The sequence below is a fragment of the Eutrigla gurnardus genome (assembly GCF_963514095.1).
Source record: "Eutrigla gurnardus genome assembly, chromosome: 22".
In the NCBI taxonomy this organism is placed as follows: Eukaryota; Metazoa; Chordata; class Actinopteri; order Perciformes; family Triglidae; genus Eutrigla; species Eutrigla gurnardus.
The window spans coordinates 10,487,472-10,512,114 of NC_139933.1; the positions used below are offsets into that span (position 1 = coordinate 10,487,472).

The 24,643-nt window shown below is 47.2% G+C and overlaps 1 protein-coding gene across 1 annotated transcript in view; it reads right to left on the reverse strand.

Annotated features, from left to right (window-relative positions):
- Positions 1–18,945, reverse strand: part of capn15 (calpain 15) — a 30,562-nt gene extending 11,617 nt beyond the window's left edge. The window contains exons 1-4 of the mRNA XM_084040738.1: positions 18,689–18,945; positions 7,089–8,715; positions 2,182–2,390; positions 137–320 (exon numbers count right to left, since the gene is read on the reverse strand). Of these exons, the coding sequence (XP_083896864.1) occupies positions 137–320; positions 2,182–2,390; positions 7,089–8,715; positions 18,689–18,867 (2,199 nt within the window). The 5' untranslated portion in view covers positions 18,868–18,945. The remainder of the gene's footprint in view (positions 1–136; positions 321–2,181; positions 2,391–7,088; positions 8,716–18,688) is intronic.
- Between the last annotated feature and the right edge of the window lie 5,698 nt (positions 18,946–24,643).

Below are 24,643 nucleotides of genomic sequence, written 5' to 3' on the forward strand. Positions count from 1 at the left end.
GTGAATAGCGAGCATGAAGCAACTGTCCTGTCCTTGCGGTGACATCAATATACTTATTCGAGGATCTATTTTCACCCCCCCACCCCGGATGATCCCTCCCTCCAGGGCGTCCCACGTCCCTCTCTCCTGTCCTGACCTGGGAGAAGAGGAGGTAGCCATAGTCGTCGCAGGGCAGCATGTCGTCCACCAGCACCGTGGTCCACGTCCCGTCCTTGCATAGCCGAACCTGGTAGGCCCCCTCTGGGCAGATGGTCCTGGTGATCATCACCCTCTCCACCAGCTCCGGACGCTCCGCCAGCACCGCCAGCGCACTCAGGAACCTAGAGAGGGGATAAAAAGGAAAACTCAATGAATCGGAAAATGAAACGTCGGAGCGGGAGAACGAGAGGACGGGACCGAAACAAATAGGAAAGACAATCTGAATGAAGCAGTGAGATGAACGGATGAGACATAAATAACCAGCTGGACAGGTGGACGGATGAATGGATGCCTGCTTTAGTGGAAAAAGACAGGCAGGGATGAGGAATGACTGACAGACACAATCTAAGAAAAACAGAGTGACAAGCGGCCGTCAGATTGTTAATGTGGAATTAAACATCCTTTTCCAAAAAAAATGGTACCTGCAGCAGGTTTTTTTTAATTATTATTTATTTTTATAAACAGAATTTGCCCTCATCCAAAATCAATCACATTTGGAGAGTCAAGCTTCTCTGCCTTCTGGTTACCTCCCCATTAGTGTTAATTCACCCTGCAGCAAAGACAAAACTGGCTCGCCTTTCTCCAATTAGCTTGCAAGAGAAATTAGTTAATCGAAAATCCAATTCTATCAGAAAAATGCTAATTCTTCACACGAGAGGAACGCAGTCGGGGACGCGAGGACCCGACTTAAAAGGAATGCATCTTATCATTCTGAAAGTACGCAAAGAGATCATACGACACTTTAGTTCTCTTTTAATGCTGCTGATTTTCAGCCCCTTGATTGATTGTCGACAAAGCTATAATTTACCAAACTGCCTCGCTACATTCACGGTAGTACAGTCACTATATGGACAGATGAAAGATGAAAGTAATATTCCTTTCAGTCCAGCCATCAGCGTGCGTTAGCGCAGCAGCTATTTGAAGACTGAAAAAAAAAAGGGTTGGAAAATGTGTATCATTTAAAACTATAACCCGTCTGTTCGAGTGGCGGCTGAGTGAGACCGATCAACCCATTCGGCCGCTGATAAAAAAACCAATCACCCGCAAAGAATCGAATGAAAATCCAATTAGCCGTGTCATAATGTGACTCTAATGTCAGCTTGTACTCAAGGACAAGGGTGAGTGGCACTACTTTGGCACTACTTTCTGCTGCTGCCATTGGCTGGCTGAGGGGGAGATGGGTTGTTCCGCTGGTTTATTAGGACAGTGTCCTCCTGTGTGTGTGTACGTGTGTACGTGTGTGTGTGTGTGTGTGTGTGTGTGTGTGTGTGTGTGTGTGTGTGTGTGTGTGTGTGTGTGTGTGTGTGAGTTAGAGAGATGAATTAGGGTTACATCCTGTCGTGAGTGAGAGGATTTGACTCTGGGGAGAGTTATTTTTTGATAAGCTGTGTGTGCCGGAGATGAAGCGAAAAGCTGTATTGGGACAAGTTTGTGACTGTTCTTTGTTGTGTGCGGAGGAAGATGGTGGACGGTAACACACACACACACACACTCACACACACACAGCCCAAAGGACTCACAGAACAAGGGCAGGGAGATAAAGCATGTGTCCAGACTCGCATTCCCGTGAATAATCTCCCCGTCAGGTGCATCTGTACATCTGTCCAACTATGCCCTGCTCCCTCTTTCATTTAATGCTCGCCTTTCGTCTTCTGCCACCCAGTTTTTTTCCCCCACTTTCTCACTTTCTGCTTCTTAACTTACTATTTCACTGCCTCTCTGTCACTGTCTCCGTCTCTCCCTCTGCTAGCTTCAGGCTGCAGTGTTCATCTAAAGCAGACATGAAATACTGTGTTGTCTGTTTTATATTCCTCTGACCTTTCTCAGGGACTGAACAGAATAAAAAAAATCTATTTTGGACGTTCTTGATTCTCCTAGGTTACAGCATTTATCAGGGTTGATTTCCTTCTTTTTTAAAAAAAAAATGTTTTTGTAAATGTGTCGACATTCGTTATCTCGACCGATTCGTGTCCGACGGCTCACCAGCAGTTTCCCAGCAGGCCTTGCAGGATGTCAGAGGGCCGTGGCGTGCGGAAGACGGACCACTTGACGCCTCGGTCTTTGAAGTTGCTGCAGTTGATCTCGTGGGGGCGGAGCCACTTCTTGATCCGCTGCTGGACGCTGTCGCCCTCGGGGAAGCCCACGGAGCACGGTCCCGGGGGGAAACTGTCGTCCACGAAGTTCACGGCATTCTGAAAGGGGACGAGAGGGAGACGGCGGAGGGTGAGGAGAGGAAGATCATAGTGAGACAAAGGGGTGAGACGACTAAACCTGCTCAAATATTATTTAAAATTAATTGTAGGGAACATCTAAATATCATCTAAAAAAAAAACATTTTTTAAATCATGCCCAAAGGAATCAAAATAAAGCTTTTCAAACACTGGAAGCTTTGAGGAGCAACTCATAATCTCTTCCCTTGCTTTTTCAAATATGACATATTTTGCAAGATGATTAATACGGGACAACTACAGGCCGCCACATGAGCCCTCGATTCGGGGTGGAACAAGGACAAACTACCGCCTCCCACATCTAGTCATGTGGCAGGCGGAATCACTTCCACTGTTACACACACACGCTGTAAGAGTGGGCATCACACATCTGCACAGCGGGGGGCCGAATGTGGCGCCGCGCGGCAGCCGGGATACGGGACACATATGCAAATCGCTTTCAAACATTTCAAACTGGCAGATTCCCTGCAGGGCGCTGGGGCATTTAAAATGACACTGTGGACTCTGTGAAAAGCAGCTGCCTCTCTGACTGTACACCGGACCGGGACTACATGGATACATTAACAGTTGGAGACACCCAATCTGACACACTATCTGCTATCTAAAACTCTCCTGTACACAAACCCGAGAGGGCCGACAGCCACGCACGCAAACCCCTATCCGGTTTCCCCATTTGTGGTGTCGGAAAGTGGGTCGGTTTTGTTGCGAGGCAGGAAGGGGCAATGCGATGCAGGCGCCCCGCTGCTGGCTCACAGTGAAGTGAATTGATTAGTCGCCATCCCCGCAATCCAATTCTGTAGTGTTGAAGCAGCATTAGCTACCAGACCGAATCGCTTCCACGCCGCCTCGCCACCCCGGCCATCCAGGGTCTCCATGTAGCTTTGCCGATTCTGTAGCTCACCGGCTTACGTATCGCCCTTGTGCTGGCTTTTATTGTGCAGGCTTAGGGGGGCAGATGTGGATTTACAACAGAGGTGGAGGGGGGAAAGCTTATGGACACATACGGAGGCTGAACTTCTAACTAAACTGTACATAAACGAGTCATCTCCTCTTAACCAGCACAGATATTACTACAGATAATACTTCTTATATGAAGTCCCCAAACATCCTCATTTGGGAAGATAAGAAGAAAAGCCTCTTAGTTATTATGGATGGATAGCTACAGTAACCAAGAAGGTCTGAAGGGATTGCTGATGCTGCAATTAGCCTATTCTCATCTGGGGCATAGAGTGGTATATGACTTTTTACAGCATCTTAAACCAGAATGGAGTTGTCCCTGAGATTCATTCTCAGGGACAACTCCATTCTGGTTTAAGACATTAGTACCAACCTTGAAAGTAACACATTTTGATTGTCCGAGGATGAATAACATAATAATACACAAAAGCATTTATTTCCCGCCGTTCGGGGCAGCGGTGTTGTGACGTCTGCCAGCGTAAGTCCAGCTGACTGCCCTCGTCCAGTGAAGCAGGTGCTTCTGTCTCTGCTTCTATCGCTGGGCACTTGCCAGCATGCAAATGAGACCAGTCAGCAATCAGCCAATTTGGTGCTGAGCTCAGAAAAAACCCGCTGCTGCCTTCCAGCCATCTCCCAGACTACACGAAACTGACAGGCATTAAGAGAGGCGGCCTTTTTTTTTTTGTGAGGATAGTACGCTTGGAGCTGGATATCTACATGTACAGACAATGTACTGATCTCTGAAAAATGTAGTGACGAGGAAGTGTAGAGCCGGGGAAGTGGCACACATACTGTATTAAACCCAAAACAAAAGCGTCCCAGAACGGCCTGGTACGACGTGCAAAACCCGAAACCCCGGATAAAATCCTCCGTGTGGCGAAAAGCAACAAGTAGCATCGAGAGCAATTCAAAAGACGTGAAAATAGAACAAATCAAAGTCAATGTGTTGCCACGTAGCATCTCTGTGTTGCTCCCCCAGAGGGTGACATGGAGAGGGAACAGAGGAACCGGCTCCAGCCACGCTGGGTTTTACAGTTCACAAGCGGCGCTGATGGCTGTTAGTAGCTTTTACTCGCCTGCCACAGTGAGTGTCTCTCACACACACACACACACACACACACACACACACACACACACACACACACACACACACACACACACACACACACACACACACACACACACACACACACACACACACACACACACACACACCTCTCGCTCAGAAAACCAATCAAGGAGAGTAGAAGGCAAGGAGGCAGAAGACGAGAGAATAATATTTCTTACACCGTGACTTTTGGTCTCTTGATTGCTGCAATTTGGACACATTCTTGAGTAATTTATACAGTGTATTTCATCAGAAATATCATCTGCAATAATCCAACAAGTCTAGAAAAAAAAAAACTGAACTAAACTAATTATAAAATAAAACTTTCACTGTATTCGTGTGCTCAGACGGCCCACGCACGCCCTGTAACAGGCTACACCAGAAGCTTTAATCATTATTAAATTCTCACGACCGGTGTTTGGTGCTAGCCAACTGTTAACGCCTTGACAGTGATGGATTAGAAAGACTAGCCTCCTCTCGCTTACCGACTCTACCTCCCGTTCATCCCCCTGACCCTTAAAACCGAGCTGCAGCAGTTGATGCTGTTAGTGATTGCATTCACTATAGGGAAGCGGATCATTTCTGCTCCTCTCCTCTCCAGCTCCGCTGCTAAAAATAGGCCAGCCCCTGTGTTCACCTTAGCACACACACACACACACACACACACACACACACACACACACACACACACACACACACACACACACACACACACACACACACACACACACACACGCAAGCATCCACACATCGACTGCTACACTGGAGAATTGAGTGCAGTCGTGTGGAGAGGATGGGATGGGGGTGGAGGGGGTGCGGTGGGTGGCAAGGGGAAAAGCATATTTTGAGATATTAGCAGAGTGGAGGAAAGAAGGAAAAAAAAAACTGGATGAGCGTGCGAGGATAGATGTGATGTGGAAGGGGGGGGGGGGGATAAAAAGGAGATGAAGAGGGGAAAGTACTTTGAAGAGCGCAGAGGGGCAGAGCTAGAGAGAGCGAGGCCTGAAATATATTTGTAGGAGCAAAAAGAAAGACGATAAAAGAAAGACTAGCTTAAATGTTGATCTTAAATTGGGGGGAAAAGGGGAGGGGAAGGTGGGGAAGAGGCATCTCTCATATCCTTACTTCCTACTGAGCCGACTTCCCTCCCACGCTCGCAGCAATGAGCCCGGTAACTTTCAAAGAAGCCATTAATAATGCATTCAGAAGCACACTTCATGCTATTGTAAACATGGCCAATAGGTGCCTTGCCGGAGTCGTACATGGGCACGCATGAGACGACCAAATAAATCCAAAGAATATAAACTAACCCGAATCGGAGCGATGCCCAGGTGTAATTAGCCTAATCAGGTTTGCCTCATTAGCATCATCCTTTAACAAAATGGGCCTTTTGACAGCCCTGAATAGCATATCCATGACAACATAATACAGGCCCATCAAAAGGGTCCAGTGTTGCAGGGCAAGTGAGCATGGAGTGGTCGGACACAAAGACGCCACATGAGAAGGTGATCACATCTTAATTATGGTTGCTAGGGGAGACGCCTCGGTGTCTTCAAACAGCTGTGACCAATCAGGGCTCGTGAATGACACGGTTGATCTCAAAGTCTTTCTGATCTTTGAACTCTAAATGCCGAGGCGTTGGAGCGGCTAAAACGCGTCGTGATTTGAGGTTGTTATGAAGACGGACAAGCTCATAATTACAAGGCCTAATTACTTTTTTTTCTACTTTTCCCATCTGACATTTACGCCGCTTAATGAAAATGTTTAGTTTCACAGTGTATATTGATTTTTTTTTTAAGTCAGTGTGCTGTCTGTTTAATGAGGAAAAACAGCTCTCATCCTCAAATTACTTGATGCAGTGAAGTTCACAGAAATCACATTCTGAATGATTATCTTTTTTTTATTATCTCTCACAGAAATGTCTGCTATTATACAGTAAGATGAATACTATTAAGTAGTCTAACACTCTCCTAAATGGGAACTCTTACATTGTGGTTTGTGAGGACAGGAAGTAGAGAGTCTGACTCAAACTAGGCAGTGTGTCACAAAACCACTGCATTCCAAAAAGTGCAAATCAGAGCAAACAATGAAACTGGACTGAGAGCCAGACTTCTGAATTTCCAAATCAGAATTCAGTGAAGTGTCTTAGTGACTGCATTGACAGTATGCTCTGTATCTGCGGCCCCTTTTTAAAGATCCACCCGCTGGCCGCTGAAAACTCGACTAACGAAGCGAGTGCAAACAGAGGCAATGATAAAGCCTATTAGCATTTCTCTGACATTACAGAGATTGGGAGAGTGGGAACAATGCCAGAGACATAACAAAAAGAGGAATTACACCAAGGGAACTGTGCTCTGAAAGGCAATGTGCACCTGGTGACTCATCGCACATCGACATAAGCAGACTTTGACTTCCCGGGGAAGCCAAAGAAAAACAGCGACACATGAAAAATGACCCGTTTGTTGTTCCCCCTATATAGATGATGCAAAGTCAATACCAAGTGATAACTTTTACGAATGACACACAAACAGCCATGTTTCATGAAAGTGTTGCTGTTTTCTTGTGTTTCCCAGCCACAGCTCTCTGCTCCTCCTTACCTCTCTGCAGAAGCTGACTATATTCTCCCAGAGCTCCTTGGCCTCGCCCTCGTCGTTTCGCCGCCGGGCCTCGACGTGCATGCTCTCCCGCCTCTTGAGAGGCTTGACCACCTTGCGGAGGGTGAGGTACTGCTGCGGCGTGTGGCACGCCGCACAGTTCTTGGCCTTGATGTCATTGAGCAGCGTACATGCGGGGCAGCTCCACTGTCCCACCTTCTCCTGAAGGCTAGATGAGATGGAGGAGGAGGAGGAACTAGAAGACGCAATAGCGGAGGAGGACGAAGGGTAGCCCCGGGCCTGTTTCCGTGCTTTGTGACCCGAGGAGGATGAGGAAGGTGTGCAGGAGCATGATGCGGTGCCACAGTGTGTACAGCAGCGGGGCTCCTGGAAACCATGCAGCTTGGAAGAACCGCAGGCCGAGCACTTGGGTGCACCTGTAGGGTTGCGCAGCGTGCACTTGGAGCAGGCCCAGGTGCTAAAGTCCGGACTGGAGGGGCTGGCGGGGGTGAATCGTACCGTCTCGCAGCCTACAAGGTCAATGAGGTCAGCACCGGCCCGCGAAGAGCGGCAGGTGTCGCACTTAGACGAGTTACATGGGTTGAGCAAAGAGCAGCTAGGGCACTTCCAGGTGGGGGCGGCTGAAGAAGCAACGGGGAGGTGGGGGGTCAGCGGGTGGTGCGGAGGATCTTCTTCCTCCAAGATACTGAGGCGCTTGTTGGGGTACGAGGGTTCTTGGGGTTGGGCGTGTTTGGGCTTGGCCGGCCGCTGAGGGCCAGGCTGGGGTGGCACACCGGCTGATGAAGGGGAGGTGGGGCTGGGAGTGTTGGTACCAGGGTTGGGTGGGCGCCCTGGAGGGGGCACCTCTCTCCTGCTGCGAGGCACGGGGTTGTTTTGGAGCGAGGAGAAAGAAGTAAAGGGGGAGGAAAGGGACTGTGAAACATGGGGAGGTTCTTGAGGATCACAGGGAGGGGCCGGGGGAGAGTCATCAGTTAGGTCTATAAGAAGCGGGGTCGCCCCTGCTGTGTGGACAGGAAACCCCAGCACGGGAGTGCGCACCTCAGGTACCACCAGTGCCTCGGGGGGGATTTTAGGCAAAGACAGTTTCCTGGGCCCACCACAGGCCGAGCATGACAGCGCCACGGGCGTGTTGTGAAGTGTGCAGCGAGGGCAAGCCCAGCCCGGGTGCTGCCCTTCTAGGATGCACACCTCTCCGTTGCTCTCAGACCGCCGCAGCACTTCCTCCTTAGCGGGATGCTGCCCGTGGGGCTCAAGCAGAACTGGGGGGATGACGGAAGGCGTCGGGGGTTCGGCCGGGACAGGCGGGAGGCCGTTGGCAGTGGCAGCTATGGTGGTTGTCGGAGGCGTGTGAGTGGCGGGGGACGGTCCGAAGCCGCAGACGGAGCAGGCCCCGGATCCCTGGGGGTTGTTGAGCGTGCAGCGGGGGCAGGCCCAGCGGTGCTCCTCGGTGCTGCTGAGCCGTAGGATCTGGTTCAGGTCAGGTTTTTGGCGTGGCGCCTCACAGATGGAGCAGCGGGGTGCCGCGCCGGCGTTCAAGAAGGTACAGCGTCCACATGACCACTCAGTGCCTCGCACTGCTGCTGCCATGGAGCCAGGAGAGTGAGAGTGGCTGGAAAACAGAAAAACAATGAGTCAACCACAAATTCAACAAACAAATGAGTCAGCCATAAACTGCTATAGTTTAGCGATAATTCCAATCATTTGAAGCATTTCGGTGACTAATAATCAGAACCTTGTTGAGGAAACAGAAGAAAGATGGGGTCAGAGAATAAAATAATAAATACACGCCTCCCAGTAAACTGAAAAAGGAAGAGAGGACAGCGAAAATATCGGAGACTGCAAGAGCAGAGACAGGCAGAATTAGAAAAGAAAAATGGAGTGTGAGAGGGAAAGATTAGCCAGTGCAGGGGAAAAATCAAATCTCCCTCCTGGGGGCTCTGAGGGCAGTAAATCCATACACAATGGCCACATGATTAGAGCCAGGAAGACAGCACCATAGAGAGGAGGAGCCACAGGAGAAGAGGCTGCTGTTGCCCCAGAATACCAAGGAAAGCGTTTCCTTCGGCCCTCCTGACTGATGCTTATTAGAATGAAAAAAAAAAAAAAAAAACACGTGGGATCTCTTCCACTTCATATGAGCACTTCTCTCCCCTTTTGCTCAGCTAATGCAGGGCAGATGGGGCGACTCGAGGTCATGTCAATCCTTTCCTGATTAATTTTGAATGCATGAGGTTATTAATTCTGGCAGCACTTTAAGACTTTGGCATATTTTAGACAAATCCCTCCATACTCAACAACTTTATCAGTGGTACAAATATGAAAAAATGTGAAAAAAGAAATCTATTTTAGAAAGTTTTGATACAGAAGCAATTTTTCTTTCTAGTCAGGTTTTCTAGTCAGGCTACTTGCACCTCCACCACCTACACATAATAAGCTATACCTCACTTAAACTTTCTTTTCAAGCGGCCTGTTATCGGGGATTGACTTGTACGTAGAGTTTATTCTGCGGGCCTGCCCTTCAGTCGATCTGACATATTGATGGTGGGTGTATTAGGGAAGCAGCACAGTTGGATATCTCCAGAGAGCGAGGGGAGGGGGGGTGGAGAGGGACGGCCCCGAGGGACTGACGGGGTTGCTGCATGGACAAGCCCATAAATGTCACTGTCACTCAAGCCGCTCATGTGTGAACACCAACACAGGGATGGTAATGTGGGAACTGGAGAGCACGGTGCTAAGAGCTAGAATACTGCGAATGCTCTTCGCATCGATCGCTGTGGCCAAAAATGTTGCCCACAAAACGACCGCCGGGCCTGTGGACCTGGTCGCATTTATGCCTTATTATTATTTTGGTTAAAAAGGCAAAGTGTGCAAATCCAAGGCTGCTTTCACAAAGGCTTTTTATGGGGAAAATTGTTTTGTGGCTCTTTGTAATCCATGTGGTTACAAAATTTTCCATGAAAAACATATTTTGATAACCCTTCGTTGTTTTCCCGTAAGGACATGGGAAAAAATCAACCCTTACAGTCCGTGTGACATTTTAATTCCATGGATGAAGTATAGCACTGTCTTGTAAGTGCGACTGCTGGTTGGCTGGCCTATCTTGCTCTTCTTGCACAGTCCTGGCCAGCTAATTGCCCTCAGTTCGACTCCATTAAACCCTTTCAAACCAGGTAAATACTCAGAACCCAGAGGAACCTCTTACTGAAAACCTCCAGCTCCCAGCACACTGTCCTCACCTCTCGTGCTCCCTAAGGTATTGGAGAATGACAGCAGGGACTCTGTGTGTGTGTGTGTCTCCAGGCCTGTAGCTCTATCTATTTGTAGATATAGCATAGTTGTTTATTGCACTGTCCAACTGCATTTGTGGCTTAGCGTGTCCTCATCCCCAGGGCGGCAAAAGTATGGAAGTAGAAGTCCCGGTGCTTTATGTCAGGAGCCATTAGCACCGCATTCATTGTCCGGGGCTCGAGTCAGCACTCCAACATAAACCAGGGCCCGCTGAGTGAGGAGGAAACTCGGCCGCCCAACGATAACAATAAGCAAAACGAGGCAAAACAAAGTTCTCCGCTTAGACACATAAACAGTGGGAAATCGGTACTTAGCTCTTTGTTTTGCTTCGTCTTCCATCCCACGGTGGCTATGCAATATTGAGTGGTCGTGACCTTAAACATTAACAGTATCAGTCCCTGAATATAAATTTGAAAAGCATGAAAATCGATTGCTGGAAAATTAATTGGTATGCCCTGAAAATATTTCATCCATCCCCAAACAATGTGTGCCGCGTGAGACTACAACACATCCCATCTCCCCCCCCCTGCCTAACGTTTGCCTAAATGCGGTTGAATTAAGTGGCGGCCCCCATGCTAGATGACAATGATGGCACACGTTCCCGCTGCGCTTAGCTCTCCAAAGACCCGCCTTTCTGAGGGGCTGCAAACAGCAAGGACGACAACAAGCAGCGGCGGCGAGTGTCAGCACCTCATGCTCGATGACAGGTTCATCCCCGCGGCCATTTTCATAACTGTCGGGCCTCTTTCATCTCGAGCGAGAGAGCAAAGTCACGGTGTCAGCCGCGTGGAGACTTTGTCAAAGCAATTGATTTGGTTCTCGGCGGAGCGCGGGGGGATCGCAAATTCATTATATTTATGTCTGTGGCGGCGCCCGGTGTGAGCTTTTCATTGAAGTGATCAGCCTCACAAGGAATGTTTTTAATATCTCGCTTAATTATCTCGTTATCGTCCGTTGTAAGCACGCCGCCTATTAAATGTGAGGAACGCGTGAGGATGTGCAATCCGTGATGCTGGCCCCCCGATTGAAATGACGCATTATGAGTGCGAGTCGTATGTACAGTACATGCCTGCAGCGGACGATGAACCACTACAGCCTGCGATCCCTGAACCCGGCATTAAAGGATGCTTCTCCGTGTGTACAAACACACGTATGTGCACGGACACACTCACGCACCTTTTGTCCTTGGCCCTGTGCTCAGTGGATGCGCTCTAAAAGTGCCCACTTCAGCTCCTCGGCTCCTCAGTGTTGCAGACCTGGGCGAGTGGCCAATAGTTTACAGTGGAGAGAGAGAGAGAGAGAGAAGAGAGGGAGAGCTCACCTCTAGAAAAGCCATCTTTTTTACAATGAGGCCCCTCTCTGCAGCCTGCTGCACATAAACTACCTGCTCCTAGTCTAAATTAATTCAAGTAAGAGCATCAACGACCCCTTGCCAATTCCTCAACGCATCGCTGGGTGAAACAATCAGAGAGCACTTCCACGGGACGGACGCAACGAAGGAGAGCTCTCCAGCGCTCATCTAAGACAAACAAACAAACCGGTAAAATCATGGAAAAAGTTAAAGTCTAACAACTTAGTTGGCAGCAAGGAAGTGTTCAGGATTTATAGAGAAGGGCAGCTGGGAAACAGACGGAGGAGAGAGATATATAGGATCCACGATGTACAGAGAGGCTTTCTGAAATGCTGAGGTCGGAGTCTACAAACCGCCCATCACGGGCACCTTGGATTCCTTCCACATCCTGAAGTCGGTTGCAGGATCAACTGAGCTGAGTCTCGCCAGCTCCCTGCGTCGCTGTGAGACATTTGGCCTTTGTGCGACAGTCATTAGCACAGCCTTTCCGAGGTTGGCCCTGAGCCCAGGGCCCGAGGGGGGGAAGCGCAGTGCCTTCCTTGGCCACTAGAGTGTGTCTGCTTTGCACATTCATTACAAAAACAAAGCATCAACAACGAAAGTGACTGTCATCGGGATAGCAGAAGCTGCAGCCGTTAATGTGTATTTATATATTCTGCTGAGAGTTCACTTCCTGGATGATTAAACGTGACAAAAAGTCTGAGCTGCTTTAACTTTTACATTTAACCGTTTTTCCTTTTTAAATGTCGGGTTCTATTTTTTATGTATTATCATAGATGATATTGTATCTGATTGTAGAGTACAGACATCCCTTTGGTTCCATTCAAATATAAAGACAAAGAACATGAAAACACAACCAAAGGACAAAAATGTTAAGACTATTAATCCTTCCTCTACAATTCAAACAGCTACTTGGCTGTCTGATAAATGAATCGTGACATTAGACTTAAACAAACAGAGCAGTCAGCATTTCATAGATTTTATACAACACATGGGCTGTGAAGTGCACAGTAAGTGCCACACGGGGCTTCCATGAGTGTTCATCTTGTGACTGGCTGTGCTTTTGAAATTGTGAAAAAAAAAAAAAAGGTTTCTCAAAGCCTCGACTGTAAACACGAGTAACCACACGGAATGTCTTAGTCAGGATTAATCTTTTATTGTCTACTCTCTTGTTGCCCTTTATACTAATAACTAATGATTCAATTACACTTCCATGCGTCTTCTCTTAAATGCAATGTGTTTTGAGTACGAGAACGTACTTGACAGAAAAGTACTGTCACGTGTGTCTTGTAAAAAGCTGCCAGGTGTGTGTTTGTACAGTTTAATTACTTTCCCCAGTAAATTGAACTTGCAACCTTGCAAAATCAACTCATTAGTGGTTGGACCCGGTTGCCTCTATGGGGCTGCTCCTACTTAATAATGGAGCCGATCCATACACCGCTGGATATATAAATATTTTGCACGGCAGAGAAATTACCATAAGAAAATATGTCTTCTAACAGATTAGAGAACTATGTCCAATCGCACCAACAGGTTGCTGCAACAACAAACAGATTCAAAACCTATTAAATTATCATTTTTAAGGGAAAAACATCAAACATCAGCTTCACACATTTCCAGGTAATTTGCAATTAAATATTTGGGCTGCAAGATATAGCAATTTAAGGACTCAACTAAGCCTTATACATTCCTGCAAGCCTCAGTGTTACTATTATGTTTTATAATGCAGCTAAATGCATTATAGATTGATATTTACATAACGGTACTGAGGCCCAGCCATATCATAATTGCCTTTTAATCAGTCTGCTATTATCTCCTACTTGTGTTGTACTCCATCACCTAATCGTCCATTAGCATTATTACTTGTTCCTATCTCATATAAACGTTGGTCTGTTGATGATGCATCGGAGTTGTTATTTGAGCGTCTTATCAGTGCTTACTAACAGGCCGCGTGTGATTGCATGACTCCGGGTTCACACTTGAGACGGGCTCCAGATGTCGCCACCACACACAACCAACACGCTCAAAGAAAGTGAGTCACCCTCGAGATAAATATTTACAGGCAGCTCAAGATGCAGATACTGTAGCTTATGTCAGGTAAAAACATTCTTGGTTATCGTGTGCTTGATGATCCAGTTTCCTAGCTGGAACACTAGATGTGACGAGGATGCAGGCTCGGGTTTTCACAGCTAGCAGCTGCAGGGGCTTTAAGGGTTTCCAGACCACTGGCATTACTGCTTTTTTTTTTTTTTTACTTTTACATCTGTGCAAACATTACTAGCAGACAGAATGATGATACCGACTGAGTGGTGGTTCTTGTTTAACAGAGCACAGCTTGTTATTAGATCAGACAAGCTGTACGAAAAAAAAAGGATAATGAACGTTGAAACATTCTGCTGCATCCAAACACACCCAGAAAACTTCAAATGACAGGGATTAGATCAGCGCATTCACACAATCTCCACCACACTCGAGGAAACTAACTGAGGATTTATTTTCGCCCCTTTAGTAATGAATGCAGTCTGCATGCAGCACTTTGACTGGCAAAAAGGTTTTGTTTATCACGTCGTTGTGGGTTTTTTTTTTCCTCGCTCACAAGATCAGAGGAACCTTTTCCCGCTTCACAGTGATTTTCCCCCGAGCGAGCATTCATTCTTGTCTTTCACATGAGCCGAGGAGCAAAGGGCCCAAAAAAAAACTGGGAGAATTAACGGTAACCGCCTCGGTTCTACCTGCCAGGTGATATGTCGTGGCATGAATGTGACTCATTACTCAACCTTGACAGGTCTCCAGAATGAATTAGCTACAGCAAACACAATGGAGTCGAGCACCAGACTTGAGCGGCTGATAACGAGTTTCTGCTGTGACATGCTGAGACCTGATGATGTCACCCAAGGGATTGGTAACAGTGACGCCTAAGTCATAAGGGACGGATCAACAACATCACTTTTTAATGAGACAGAATAGATTTATAAAAATGTTATTGTGACTCTTACAAGACCAAACTAAGTCTTTTGGAGAGAAAAAAACCCTTAGGCCGAGACATTCCTCCAAACAATGGTAATCTATCACGATGAAAAGGGAATATAATGAGAAGGGTGTGATGCCATAGAAACAAGGGTGTTGTTGTGTAAATGTTATGCGTCAGGGTAATGCCATGCATGAGAATATCCCAGTCTGGCTAAGCTTTTTATGACATAAAGATGTCATTTTTATGCAAGCCTGACCCGGATGATCACACAGCTTGTGATCCCCCTCGTAACCCAGAACTATATTTAAAATAAGATATGAGCTAACAAGAGACTGAAGATACTAAGAATGCAAATACTGGTAAAAAAGAGGGGAAAACGAAACAGAAAGAATAACCGTAGCAGCTGACCTCGGAGCTGTGCCCTCAGTGAATATTTCACGACCGGTGCTCATTTTTGACGTGCGACTCTGTCAACGGCGGAGACAGCTTCAGACATTTGAATCTTTAAACAGAGGAAACTGTCTGACTGGGTTTCAGCAGACATCGGTGGCACAGGGCGAAGCAGGAAGTTGGCGGGGAAGCTCCAGAGTCGGGGAGGAAGAAGGGGGAAGAAATGGCAGGGGGCACGGTGGTGCCAAACCCGCCAAACCTGGAGGGCAGGAGTGCTAACACAGCGCTGCCTTCAGGGGAAACTTCCCAGATAGGCAGCGCAGAGCGGGGCCGCACTTCCTGTTTTCCAAGACACAAATCCAAACCTTGAAGGCAGACCACTTGCCTTGAGGTTTCTCCAACCCAATTGCTTCTATCTGACATCGCTAAACGCTGACATGGATAATCAGCTGGTTATCTGTATTCCTCCAGAGGTGCAATTTGCCAGCACTAGGGGTTTTTTTCTCCCTCGCATGAGGCTGCCAGGTTACCATGTGCGGTCTTATCTGGGGCCCAATGGAATTAGGTTACTGAACATATGCTACAGATTTCCATGGCAACAAGAGGAGGAGGGGATCTGGAATCATGTGATTTTCAGTGCCAATTGGTTAGTTTTTCTTGCTGCATCAACCAAAGAGAGCCACACTGTGAAGACCGTGTGCCAAATCTATTGTGGAGGCTCGGGGACTGTCCTGACGCAGCCCTGTCTTCATCAGACGGGCAACAGCCAGGCAGGGCAGGGACGGGGAGAAATAACTCAGACATAAACACAGCCAGTGGCCATGCTGGTCGAATTCAAGTGGACCCGTTTTAATCCAATTAAAGGGAGAGCCAGTGGAATGGAGCTGCGATAAACGCCGCCATCCATCACGCCGGGACAGTGGAGACACCGGGATCGACTCTGGAGAGCAGGCACGAACTCCGAGGGCTCCAAAGGCCAACTGGAACGCAACGGCACAATGGGGCTGGGATAAAAGATTTGATATTCTGACGTTACGGAAGATCGACGCTCGCACAAACACACTTCTGTTGTCGTTGGCTGTTATCTGGAGGGAAATGTCACAGTTGAGGCACCGATTCAGTGCAAACAAACACTTCCCAAAGTCAATGGGTCACCGCTGGATGAAAAACAAATTGAAATTAAACCCGAGGACGAGACTGTTCCGGGCAGTCTCCGAGCTAAGAAAAAAAGCAATATTATAAGACAATATATTACAGAATATACTGTAAGCGAATGGCTGAAGTTAAGCTGGGCTCATAGTGTTCTGTTGTTTCTAAATTTCATGCTCTGTCACAGCTCAGCAAAGCTTGCCTAACATTGTTAGCCTCACACAGCAGTGTGCGTGTGCAGAAGACTACGAATGAGTGTGTGTGAGAGAGGAAGGGAGGAGATAAGAGGGCATGTTCCAAGTGCTACTGGACGGGAATTTCTAAAACATCTATTGTCAGAATATGTGTGCGCGCCCCTCGCTGCCTCCCAGCAGCAGACTAAGAGGGTGCGTACTGTGCATCCCTGCATGTGTGCGCTCAGCTGACTGAGGGTGGAGTCTGATTGGTGATGGAGGCAGAGGCTTGTTGCTACAGCGATGCACCGACGCGAAGGAAGAGTCTGCCGAATACAAAAAAAAACAAACAACTTGACTGCATGATGCAAAACTACACTGACAGCATGAGCTACGCTGGAGTTTCATTCATGCACGAGGCGACGGTTGATGGAGCCGCGTTTAAGCACTGGAGCCAAACCCAGCACCCCGTCTACATTTTAAAACTCTTCCAAGAGTGAGCAAGCGGTTCGCCATGACTGCCTTTAACTGTTAAATGGAGAGCAACTGCAAGGGAAGCATTGACAGCGGCCGGGCAGGAATCAAGAAAGATGAAAGCCCCGACTGGAGACTGATGCTGAATAAATAATGACATCCATTGTGGGGAAATGTGATCGGAGCTCTCTGAAAATCAATAACTAACAACCGGACCATGATGCCCTGAGTGACTCAGCAACAACTTCAATACACTACATGGGGTCGATAACAACCTGCCTGTTCTCCGTCAAGATGGCATCGCACAAGAAGCTGAAGGAAACCTGGAAGTGCTTCTGAGCAAGAGTCTGTGAGGGTCGGCTGTGAAGGCCTTGCTTTGGAAGAAAGTCAGTCAAAACGGCTGGATGAGCTGCACGTTCAAACGGAGCTTCGTGATGGGCCTCTGTGTCGACGCTCGCTCCGAAAGGTTATTCAGAAGATAGTCTTTCTTACAATAACTGAACCGATATTTTTTTAACGCAATCGACACTGACAAAACAGCGTACATCAAAGGTCTTCAACAGCGGGTCCGTGACCCGTGGGGGGTCCGCAGAGTTACTGCAGGGGGTCCCTGAAATGATTCGATTCCAAACTTTTTTCTACCAAAAATGTCAAAATACACCCAAATTAACATGAATACAAGATAATATAGATCTTCCTATTTGTTAAATTGTGAAATTGTGATGTAGAAATGCCAATATAGAATATATTTGTTCTATGTTATTCATTCAGGCTGCACTACATTATTATTGTCAGGGTTTAATAAGCAACACAGTTTTATATGATATTTAATAGGAGGTCCCTCCACCGTGTCACTATAGGCCAAGACCTCTGGCGTACATGGATAGCATGTCGCTTCCACAAATAGTTTGTTCTCTTAGACACACACCTCACTCAATAACGCCGCTGCTGTTAGGGCAATAACAAAGTGTTCCTCAAGAAACTCCTAATAGGTTTTAGTGCGAAAACGGGCCCTCTATTCACAGCAGACGACAAACAATAGATGCAAGTCGTGCCTGAGTGCCTGACACTTAATATAATGTATCCCCACTGTTTTTAATCATTTCCTAAATTAATGAAACTGAATCAAAGCTTGTCATGTGGCCTGATAGAATAAATAAAAAAGAAACATGACAGCAAAACTCATCTCGTAATTACCCTCGGGTTGATTTTTTTATTGGGCTCGCAGAGGTCAGGTCAGTCTATCTGTTCAGGCAATCCACTCAGCGCTGCGTGAAGGCTAGCACATACTGTACAGCTGTGCTAAGAGGGAACCAACATGGCAGGATTTCAGTTCGCAAATCCGGCTTAGCCAGATTTTGGGCGCATCATAAAAAAACATAAAAAAATGCAGGCTTTGATTAGATAAGCTTTGATGAAACGGGGATTTTATCCATCACTGTGAAGTTATTGAATCCACAGTAAGTATTTCTAAAAGCCTGTGAAGGAGGAGGTGGTGCCTTTATCAAATGAACAACGCCGATGAACGGTGTCAGTTTACAAAAGTGTGTGCACATCAGCCAAATGCTGAAGCCAAGACAACATCAGGACGAGAGCCTAAATAAAAAAGGAGCCCGTTTGTACGCTTGCACACAGCTTTGAATGGCAGCGTTCCCATGTAACACAACACCGTGTCTCACTTCTCCAACAACTGGTCAAGCCAGGCCAGCCGGCGGCTCCGTGCCCCGAGTGCACTCGGCTGAGAAATGTGTTGGCGCCCGGCTGATTGGACGGTGTCGGCTCTTACCTGCGCTCTCGGTGAGGCAGCGGGTGCTGCTGCTGACGTGTGATGAAGGTGGTGCCCCATACCGGGCTGCTGTGGCTGTTCCTGAGCCAGCCCACAGGGGGTGACGAGGGGTACGGGGTGCTGCGGAAGCCGTGGTCCGACTCGGTCTCCGCGGTGAGAGACGAGGCTGAGCTCCCCATCGCCACGGCAATAGGAAATCAGTCTCTAAATGCAATCTGATGGGGAGGATCTGGGATGTTTGGCTTTTCTGGGAAACGCTGCGACTACAGGGGTTGTTTGGACAACAACAGCAATCATGTGTTTGTATTTAGTGTAAACTTCCTGTTGACGACTTTCTACTTCAAATAGGAAGAATGTCCTCCCACAAAAGACCTCTGTGGGTGTTCGAGGGAAAACGTAAAAAAAAACCCCACAGCAAAAGGGAATCAAAAATATGGGTACTCCAAAGTGTAAGAGCTTAGATTTCCCACAGTGCACAGGGAAGAAGTTCTCAATTTAAATAGTAATTTGATCAGTGGAGCACTGATTCCCGTTCAGCAGTAGGTCTCATAAAGGATAAAATACAATTTTCTCACAGCAAAGGCTCATAATTGTTCCTCTTCTCGACGTTAAGCTTGTAACACCTCGTCTTCCGTAGAGTCGCTCATAATTCCTCCTGCATGCCTTGACACATCTCCCCGATCTGTGCCGTCTCATGCCTGCTTGAGCTTTGCTTTGCACATGCTTTGGAAAAATCAGTCAATCAGCAAAAGCGGTACCGGAGTAAATGTGCTCGTGGTCACTCAGCATCTTAGCAGCCAAACGGAACACCTCTGGGAAATGTAGGATTCAAGAAGTGGAGAAAAAAAAAAGGGAAATCATCCAGGACAGCACAACAGCATCATGTTCTAGCTGATATTGATCAATGGCCACATGGAGCTCGCAGGAAGAGAAGTCGTCCAAAATTATATCCAGTTATTTACTATGCAGGCACTGAAGGAAATCAATGCATTGCATTTGCTGAGAAGGGTGTTGGCAAAACTACAAGCATGCTAAAATCCGAGTCTCATCTTTCAGACATCCAGTCGGACTAAACAGCTGCTGGGGAAGTTCACCAGTGAAAAACAGCCCAGCTACATGTCTCCTGCAGGATAAAAACGTTGTGTTCGTTCCCCTTTGGGAGGAGTTTCTTCTGGATTTCCACACAGAAAAATGAGAACAACTCACATGTACTCCAGAGTTTCGACGTACAAAGAGCTGCTCTTTAAACCTCAGCGGTTGCTGTGATGTGAACGCGCTCACAGCTCAGCTTCATGTCCTGTGTAATATCCCACACAATCCCGAAGAGGGATGTTCGGCGGCGTCGGGCTGAGGGTGATCCCAGTTTCCGCTCTCTGTCTGATCCCCCCACCGAGGCCGGCCACTCTACTTCATCAACTTGTGCTGAAATGTATATGGACGTTTAGCAAGTCTCTCTCTCAGGGAGGAAACAAGCATCATCCTGTTTGCATATTTTTTTTACGAGCTTGGGAAACCCTGAGGCAAAACTCTGAGGAGGGCGATGTTCCCTGGTTTGTTTGTTTTTTGCTTGAGTTTAAGGGATCTTACAGTATTCAATCTATAGTTTAGGTTTTTCGGATTCACGTGAATGTCACATGATACACGCGTACATACTTTCAATTAAGCCCATAAACAGCACTGCAAAGCGCGAGCCTGCTTGTAAAAAAAAGGTGGTGTGTGTGTGTGTGTGTGTGTGCGTGTGTGTCCACGCAGCGGTACAGAGGCCAGGGAGAGGACCGCGCAAGAGGCGACATCAAGGCTGAAGAAACGTAAGCATAGCCGCCGAGGTCTCGTCCGTGGCGGGAGCTGAATTCTCCGTCTTCCGCCGGGTCCCTTCCAGCCCTGCGTTCATCTCATGTTCCCTGCGTCCGGGGCTGAAGATGCTGAGCCTTGTTGTCTTACATTTAGGAGACATCCTCGCTCCAGTCCCGCTGCCGCCCGCTCACAGTGTTACAAAGCGGCTCCATCCCGGATCACGCCGCCCCTCGTATGTTCGCGTCCTCCCGTTATGTATTTCGTCCACACGGGCTTTAATTCTCCCTCACTGGAAGCGTGAGCGCAGTGGACGAGGACGCAATCTCCTCCTCTCACAGCGGATTACTGGAGTGTCGGCAGAGCGCATGCGCACTGGCACCCGGCGAGCAGAGAGGAGCTGGGAGGCTGCGTTCAAGACATTTAAATCAACCACAATAGGATTGTAGTGCTCTCGCCCATTAATGTGAATAGGGTCCCGGTGTAATGGGTGTCAGAAACGGCGTGGGCAGGATGAGCCATGTGAGCCACCGTCCGGACGTCACGTGACCTTACACAATTGCCCAACAGCCAAAAATGTGCATGTTTTTCCATGAGCTCATTGAGAAAAAAAAAAAGACTCAGCTGTCAATGCCTTGAGGAGGAAGCGATGGGTTAAATAGAAGACAGTGACTGCAACACTCGTCATTGCTCAACTGTCCCCGCACATTACTGAGATAAGCCTTCAAACTTCCCCTCGCCTCTCTCTTCCACTTCATAACCCACTACTGACCTCATTTCTGATCCCCCACTCTCTATATATCTGAATTTACAGTGTTCACTAGCAACCCAATGCATAGAGTCCAAATCCATGGCATGAAAAGACTCACACCACATTCTTGGGTGGGTTAACCATTAGCCGTGAACAACAAATGCAGGTCAAGCAGTCTGGCTGCATGGTTTGTATGGAACTTCCCTGGTTTCAGGGTGTGTTCTTAATGCACAGCTTTTCTCCTCCCTGCGTCAAACGCGTTGGGACCAAAAACTGGTTTGTCCGGTAAACCTGACTTCCACGTAAATTCCAGTGAGACGGCAGATAAGCTAAAGATATGCAAACTGGCTGGCTGACGCAGACTTACAGTAAGTCCAACCCCGCTTCCAGGGTGCACTGCTTGCAGCTGTCGAGAATCATGCGAGGAGCTGGGCACAAACAGCTTAGTTGTACTGGTCATAAAACTCCATTCACTGATGGGAAACAAATGCGGGTTGTGCAATCGCATTTGGGTTGGTTTCGATGGAGCCTAACCGTTGCAACAGCACACCCACAATAACACACACTGGAGGGGGGGGGGGGATAAGTAAATGAGTGGAGCAGCTTGCACAGATTGTGGACACACACACACACACAAAAAAAAAAGTAAAACCAGCACACAAGTTAGAGGACTGCAACCCTTTTGTTAAGGGTGCACCTGTCCAGAGGCCACCTGTCCCTCTGCAAGTCTGCACCCGGAGATAGAGCAGCTGACACAGTCAGTGCCAGAGAGAGAGAGGGAGAGAGGCAGAAAGAGGGGGGAAAGAGATTACATTTCATTTCTATTCTCCAGGGAGAAGGAGCGAGGAGGGAAAGGGAGGATGTGAGCTGATTTCACGGTACATTGTGAGTTGTCATTTCTACACCACACGTGTTTGCTCCCACAGCAGAGCAAAACACCCCCCAACCAAACCATGTCAACACGTTACATTGGATTTGGACGTTGAGTCAAACCTTGGAGCATCCACCTGCATGAAGCAGGTCTAAAGTGTGTCATCTACGGATGAGCTACAAGTTCATCCACCCGACCTTAGCCCCTGACCTGCCCCCCCTACACAATCAAGTAGGAGAAACACGTCCACGTCGTTATTGTAACGTGCATTGAATCGGCGGTCACGTGGAAGCACCTTTAAATGCGAAGCACTGTCACATAATCGATCTATTTGTGGCCAAACGTTAAGCTCGCGCGCCCTGTCACTGACACCAGCACTAGCTAAACAGTGCGGCCACACGAAAACTACCCAACTGCCGGTGAGACAGCGAGAGCCGGGGGACGCCGGGGACCTTGTAAACAAAGACGCTCTTATTCAACCGTTTGGTCGACGTCGTCGACGCTGCCCGACGCCTGTGTACTTCGTCAAGTCCACGCTCACATCGGCTACCCTTACCTCAAGTCGGTCGGAGGGGAATTATTCCTGTTTTTTTCCCAGTCGTCTGCGCGTTAACTTTTCACAGCCATCGAGACGATAAGTTCCCTCCCGGGTTGCACTTTCGCCGCCGTAACCTTCCCGGGCTTCAGCTCCGCGTCCCCCGCTGCCGCTGCATGTTTCGGGGGCATTTGTGACAAACACGTACAGTTTCTTTTTCCCTACTCCCCGTCGGGTGTTCGCGAGACTGATGCGACCGCGTACGTTTACCTCAAACAGCCCAGGAAGGAAGGGGAATCTCCAAGGAGCAAACAGAGAATGCACGTACGCCGAATGCGTACCGCGCGCTCGCGTCAGCGTGTAAGCGCACGTGAACGTACGTAGAACTGCATTGAGAATACGGGCGTAGAAAACTCTATTTCCCATGTTCAACGCGGACGGTTCCAACTAGGATATCCGGGTACAAAGTCGTCACATTTGACCAACATAAATCACCAAATATATATAAATGTATATTTTACTTCTAATTTTTGTTTTGTATTCAAATGCATGATTTTCTCTTAAACTTCTCTTTTGTGTGCCTATATTATGCAATTGTCCTTGTTGGGACTAGAGTTTAAAATCATCTACCTCTCGGGCCAGTGTCAGTTAGTAGCTCTCTAGCGTCACCTAGCGGCATTAAATATGAAACTGGGTGTAAAGGCAAAAAAAAAATAGATATTCACCACTTGGAAAATGTCTTTGACAAGCTTATTTAAATGTGACCATACAACGATTTCTATGCTTTTATGTAAAGCATTCAACAATGGGGATATTATATAATGTATTACGGCAGAATCTTCACTGGCTTACTGTAGAAGTCACGTGCCTTTAGGCATCATATGCAAAGAGAAAAATTGTAAAAAGGAACACTGCCAATTTGGGCTCAACAAATATGTCCCTCTGAATTCTTATTAAATGCTTATGATATTTTTACGACTACTAGCTTAATATATTATTACTAATGTTCACTGTTTTGTGTGTCACAGATTAAGATAATGTTGACAATACAGACATATCATATTGTATCATATCCTTTTTATGTCGTATCATATAGCATTGCATTATATATGATATGCCATAAATCATGTTATGCATACAAATCATATCATAGTGCAGTTACTCCAACAAGCAACCGCCATTAACCACCACAAATGTAATTGATGCTGAAAGTGCTGCACTTTGATCTATTGTGTGTGTGATTGCTTTGAAGCACTTGAAGTGCTGCCTAAAATGTATTAGCCCTAAGGACAAATTAAGTTAGACATATTGTAGTATACGACTGAATGCAGAATGACATCAGCGGACTGGGGCTCTCTGTATCTCTAGACTCGCAGGTCATACATTAGCTTTTACCTCACCTCGTATGGCTGTGAGCCAAATGCTTCTAATTCTTATTGCCTCATCAGCATGATAATGGAAGTTAAAATATGCCTCTAATATAAGGAACTTTTGTTTCTTTGTTACAATCAGTGAATCTCATATATGACAATGTTATAACTACAGCAGCAACAGTAGTCGTCTTGGATATAGGTGTATGGATTATATACAAAAGAGGTATAGGACTACTATATATCAAGATTATGCTTTACTATGTTAAGGCCATCAATAAAGGTATGTACAGAATATAATTGATTGAGAATAAAAACATTTATTTGACTAAATTTAACTGCCTACTATTCCAAACCACTTGTGACATTTAAATGAGGAAGGATAAAGAGTAGCTAGCATGTGAAACATTCAGTGAGCGTGGATTATCTCTGTTAAAGCCGGTGTCACCCGGGTTGTTTGAACCAGGGGAAGTTCAGAGGATTAGGCCAATATCAACAGGGTCGGGGTACTTCAATAATGACGCTATTAATCTCTTATTAAGGTAATTTTCCTGTGAGCAATCAGTCGCCGGAATTCACTCGGACGTGCCTTGCTGAAACCCAAACGGACCCAGGGTTCGTGTTGGGTGAGCATTAG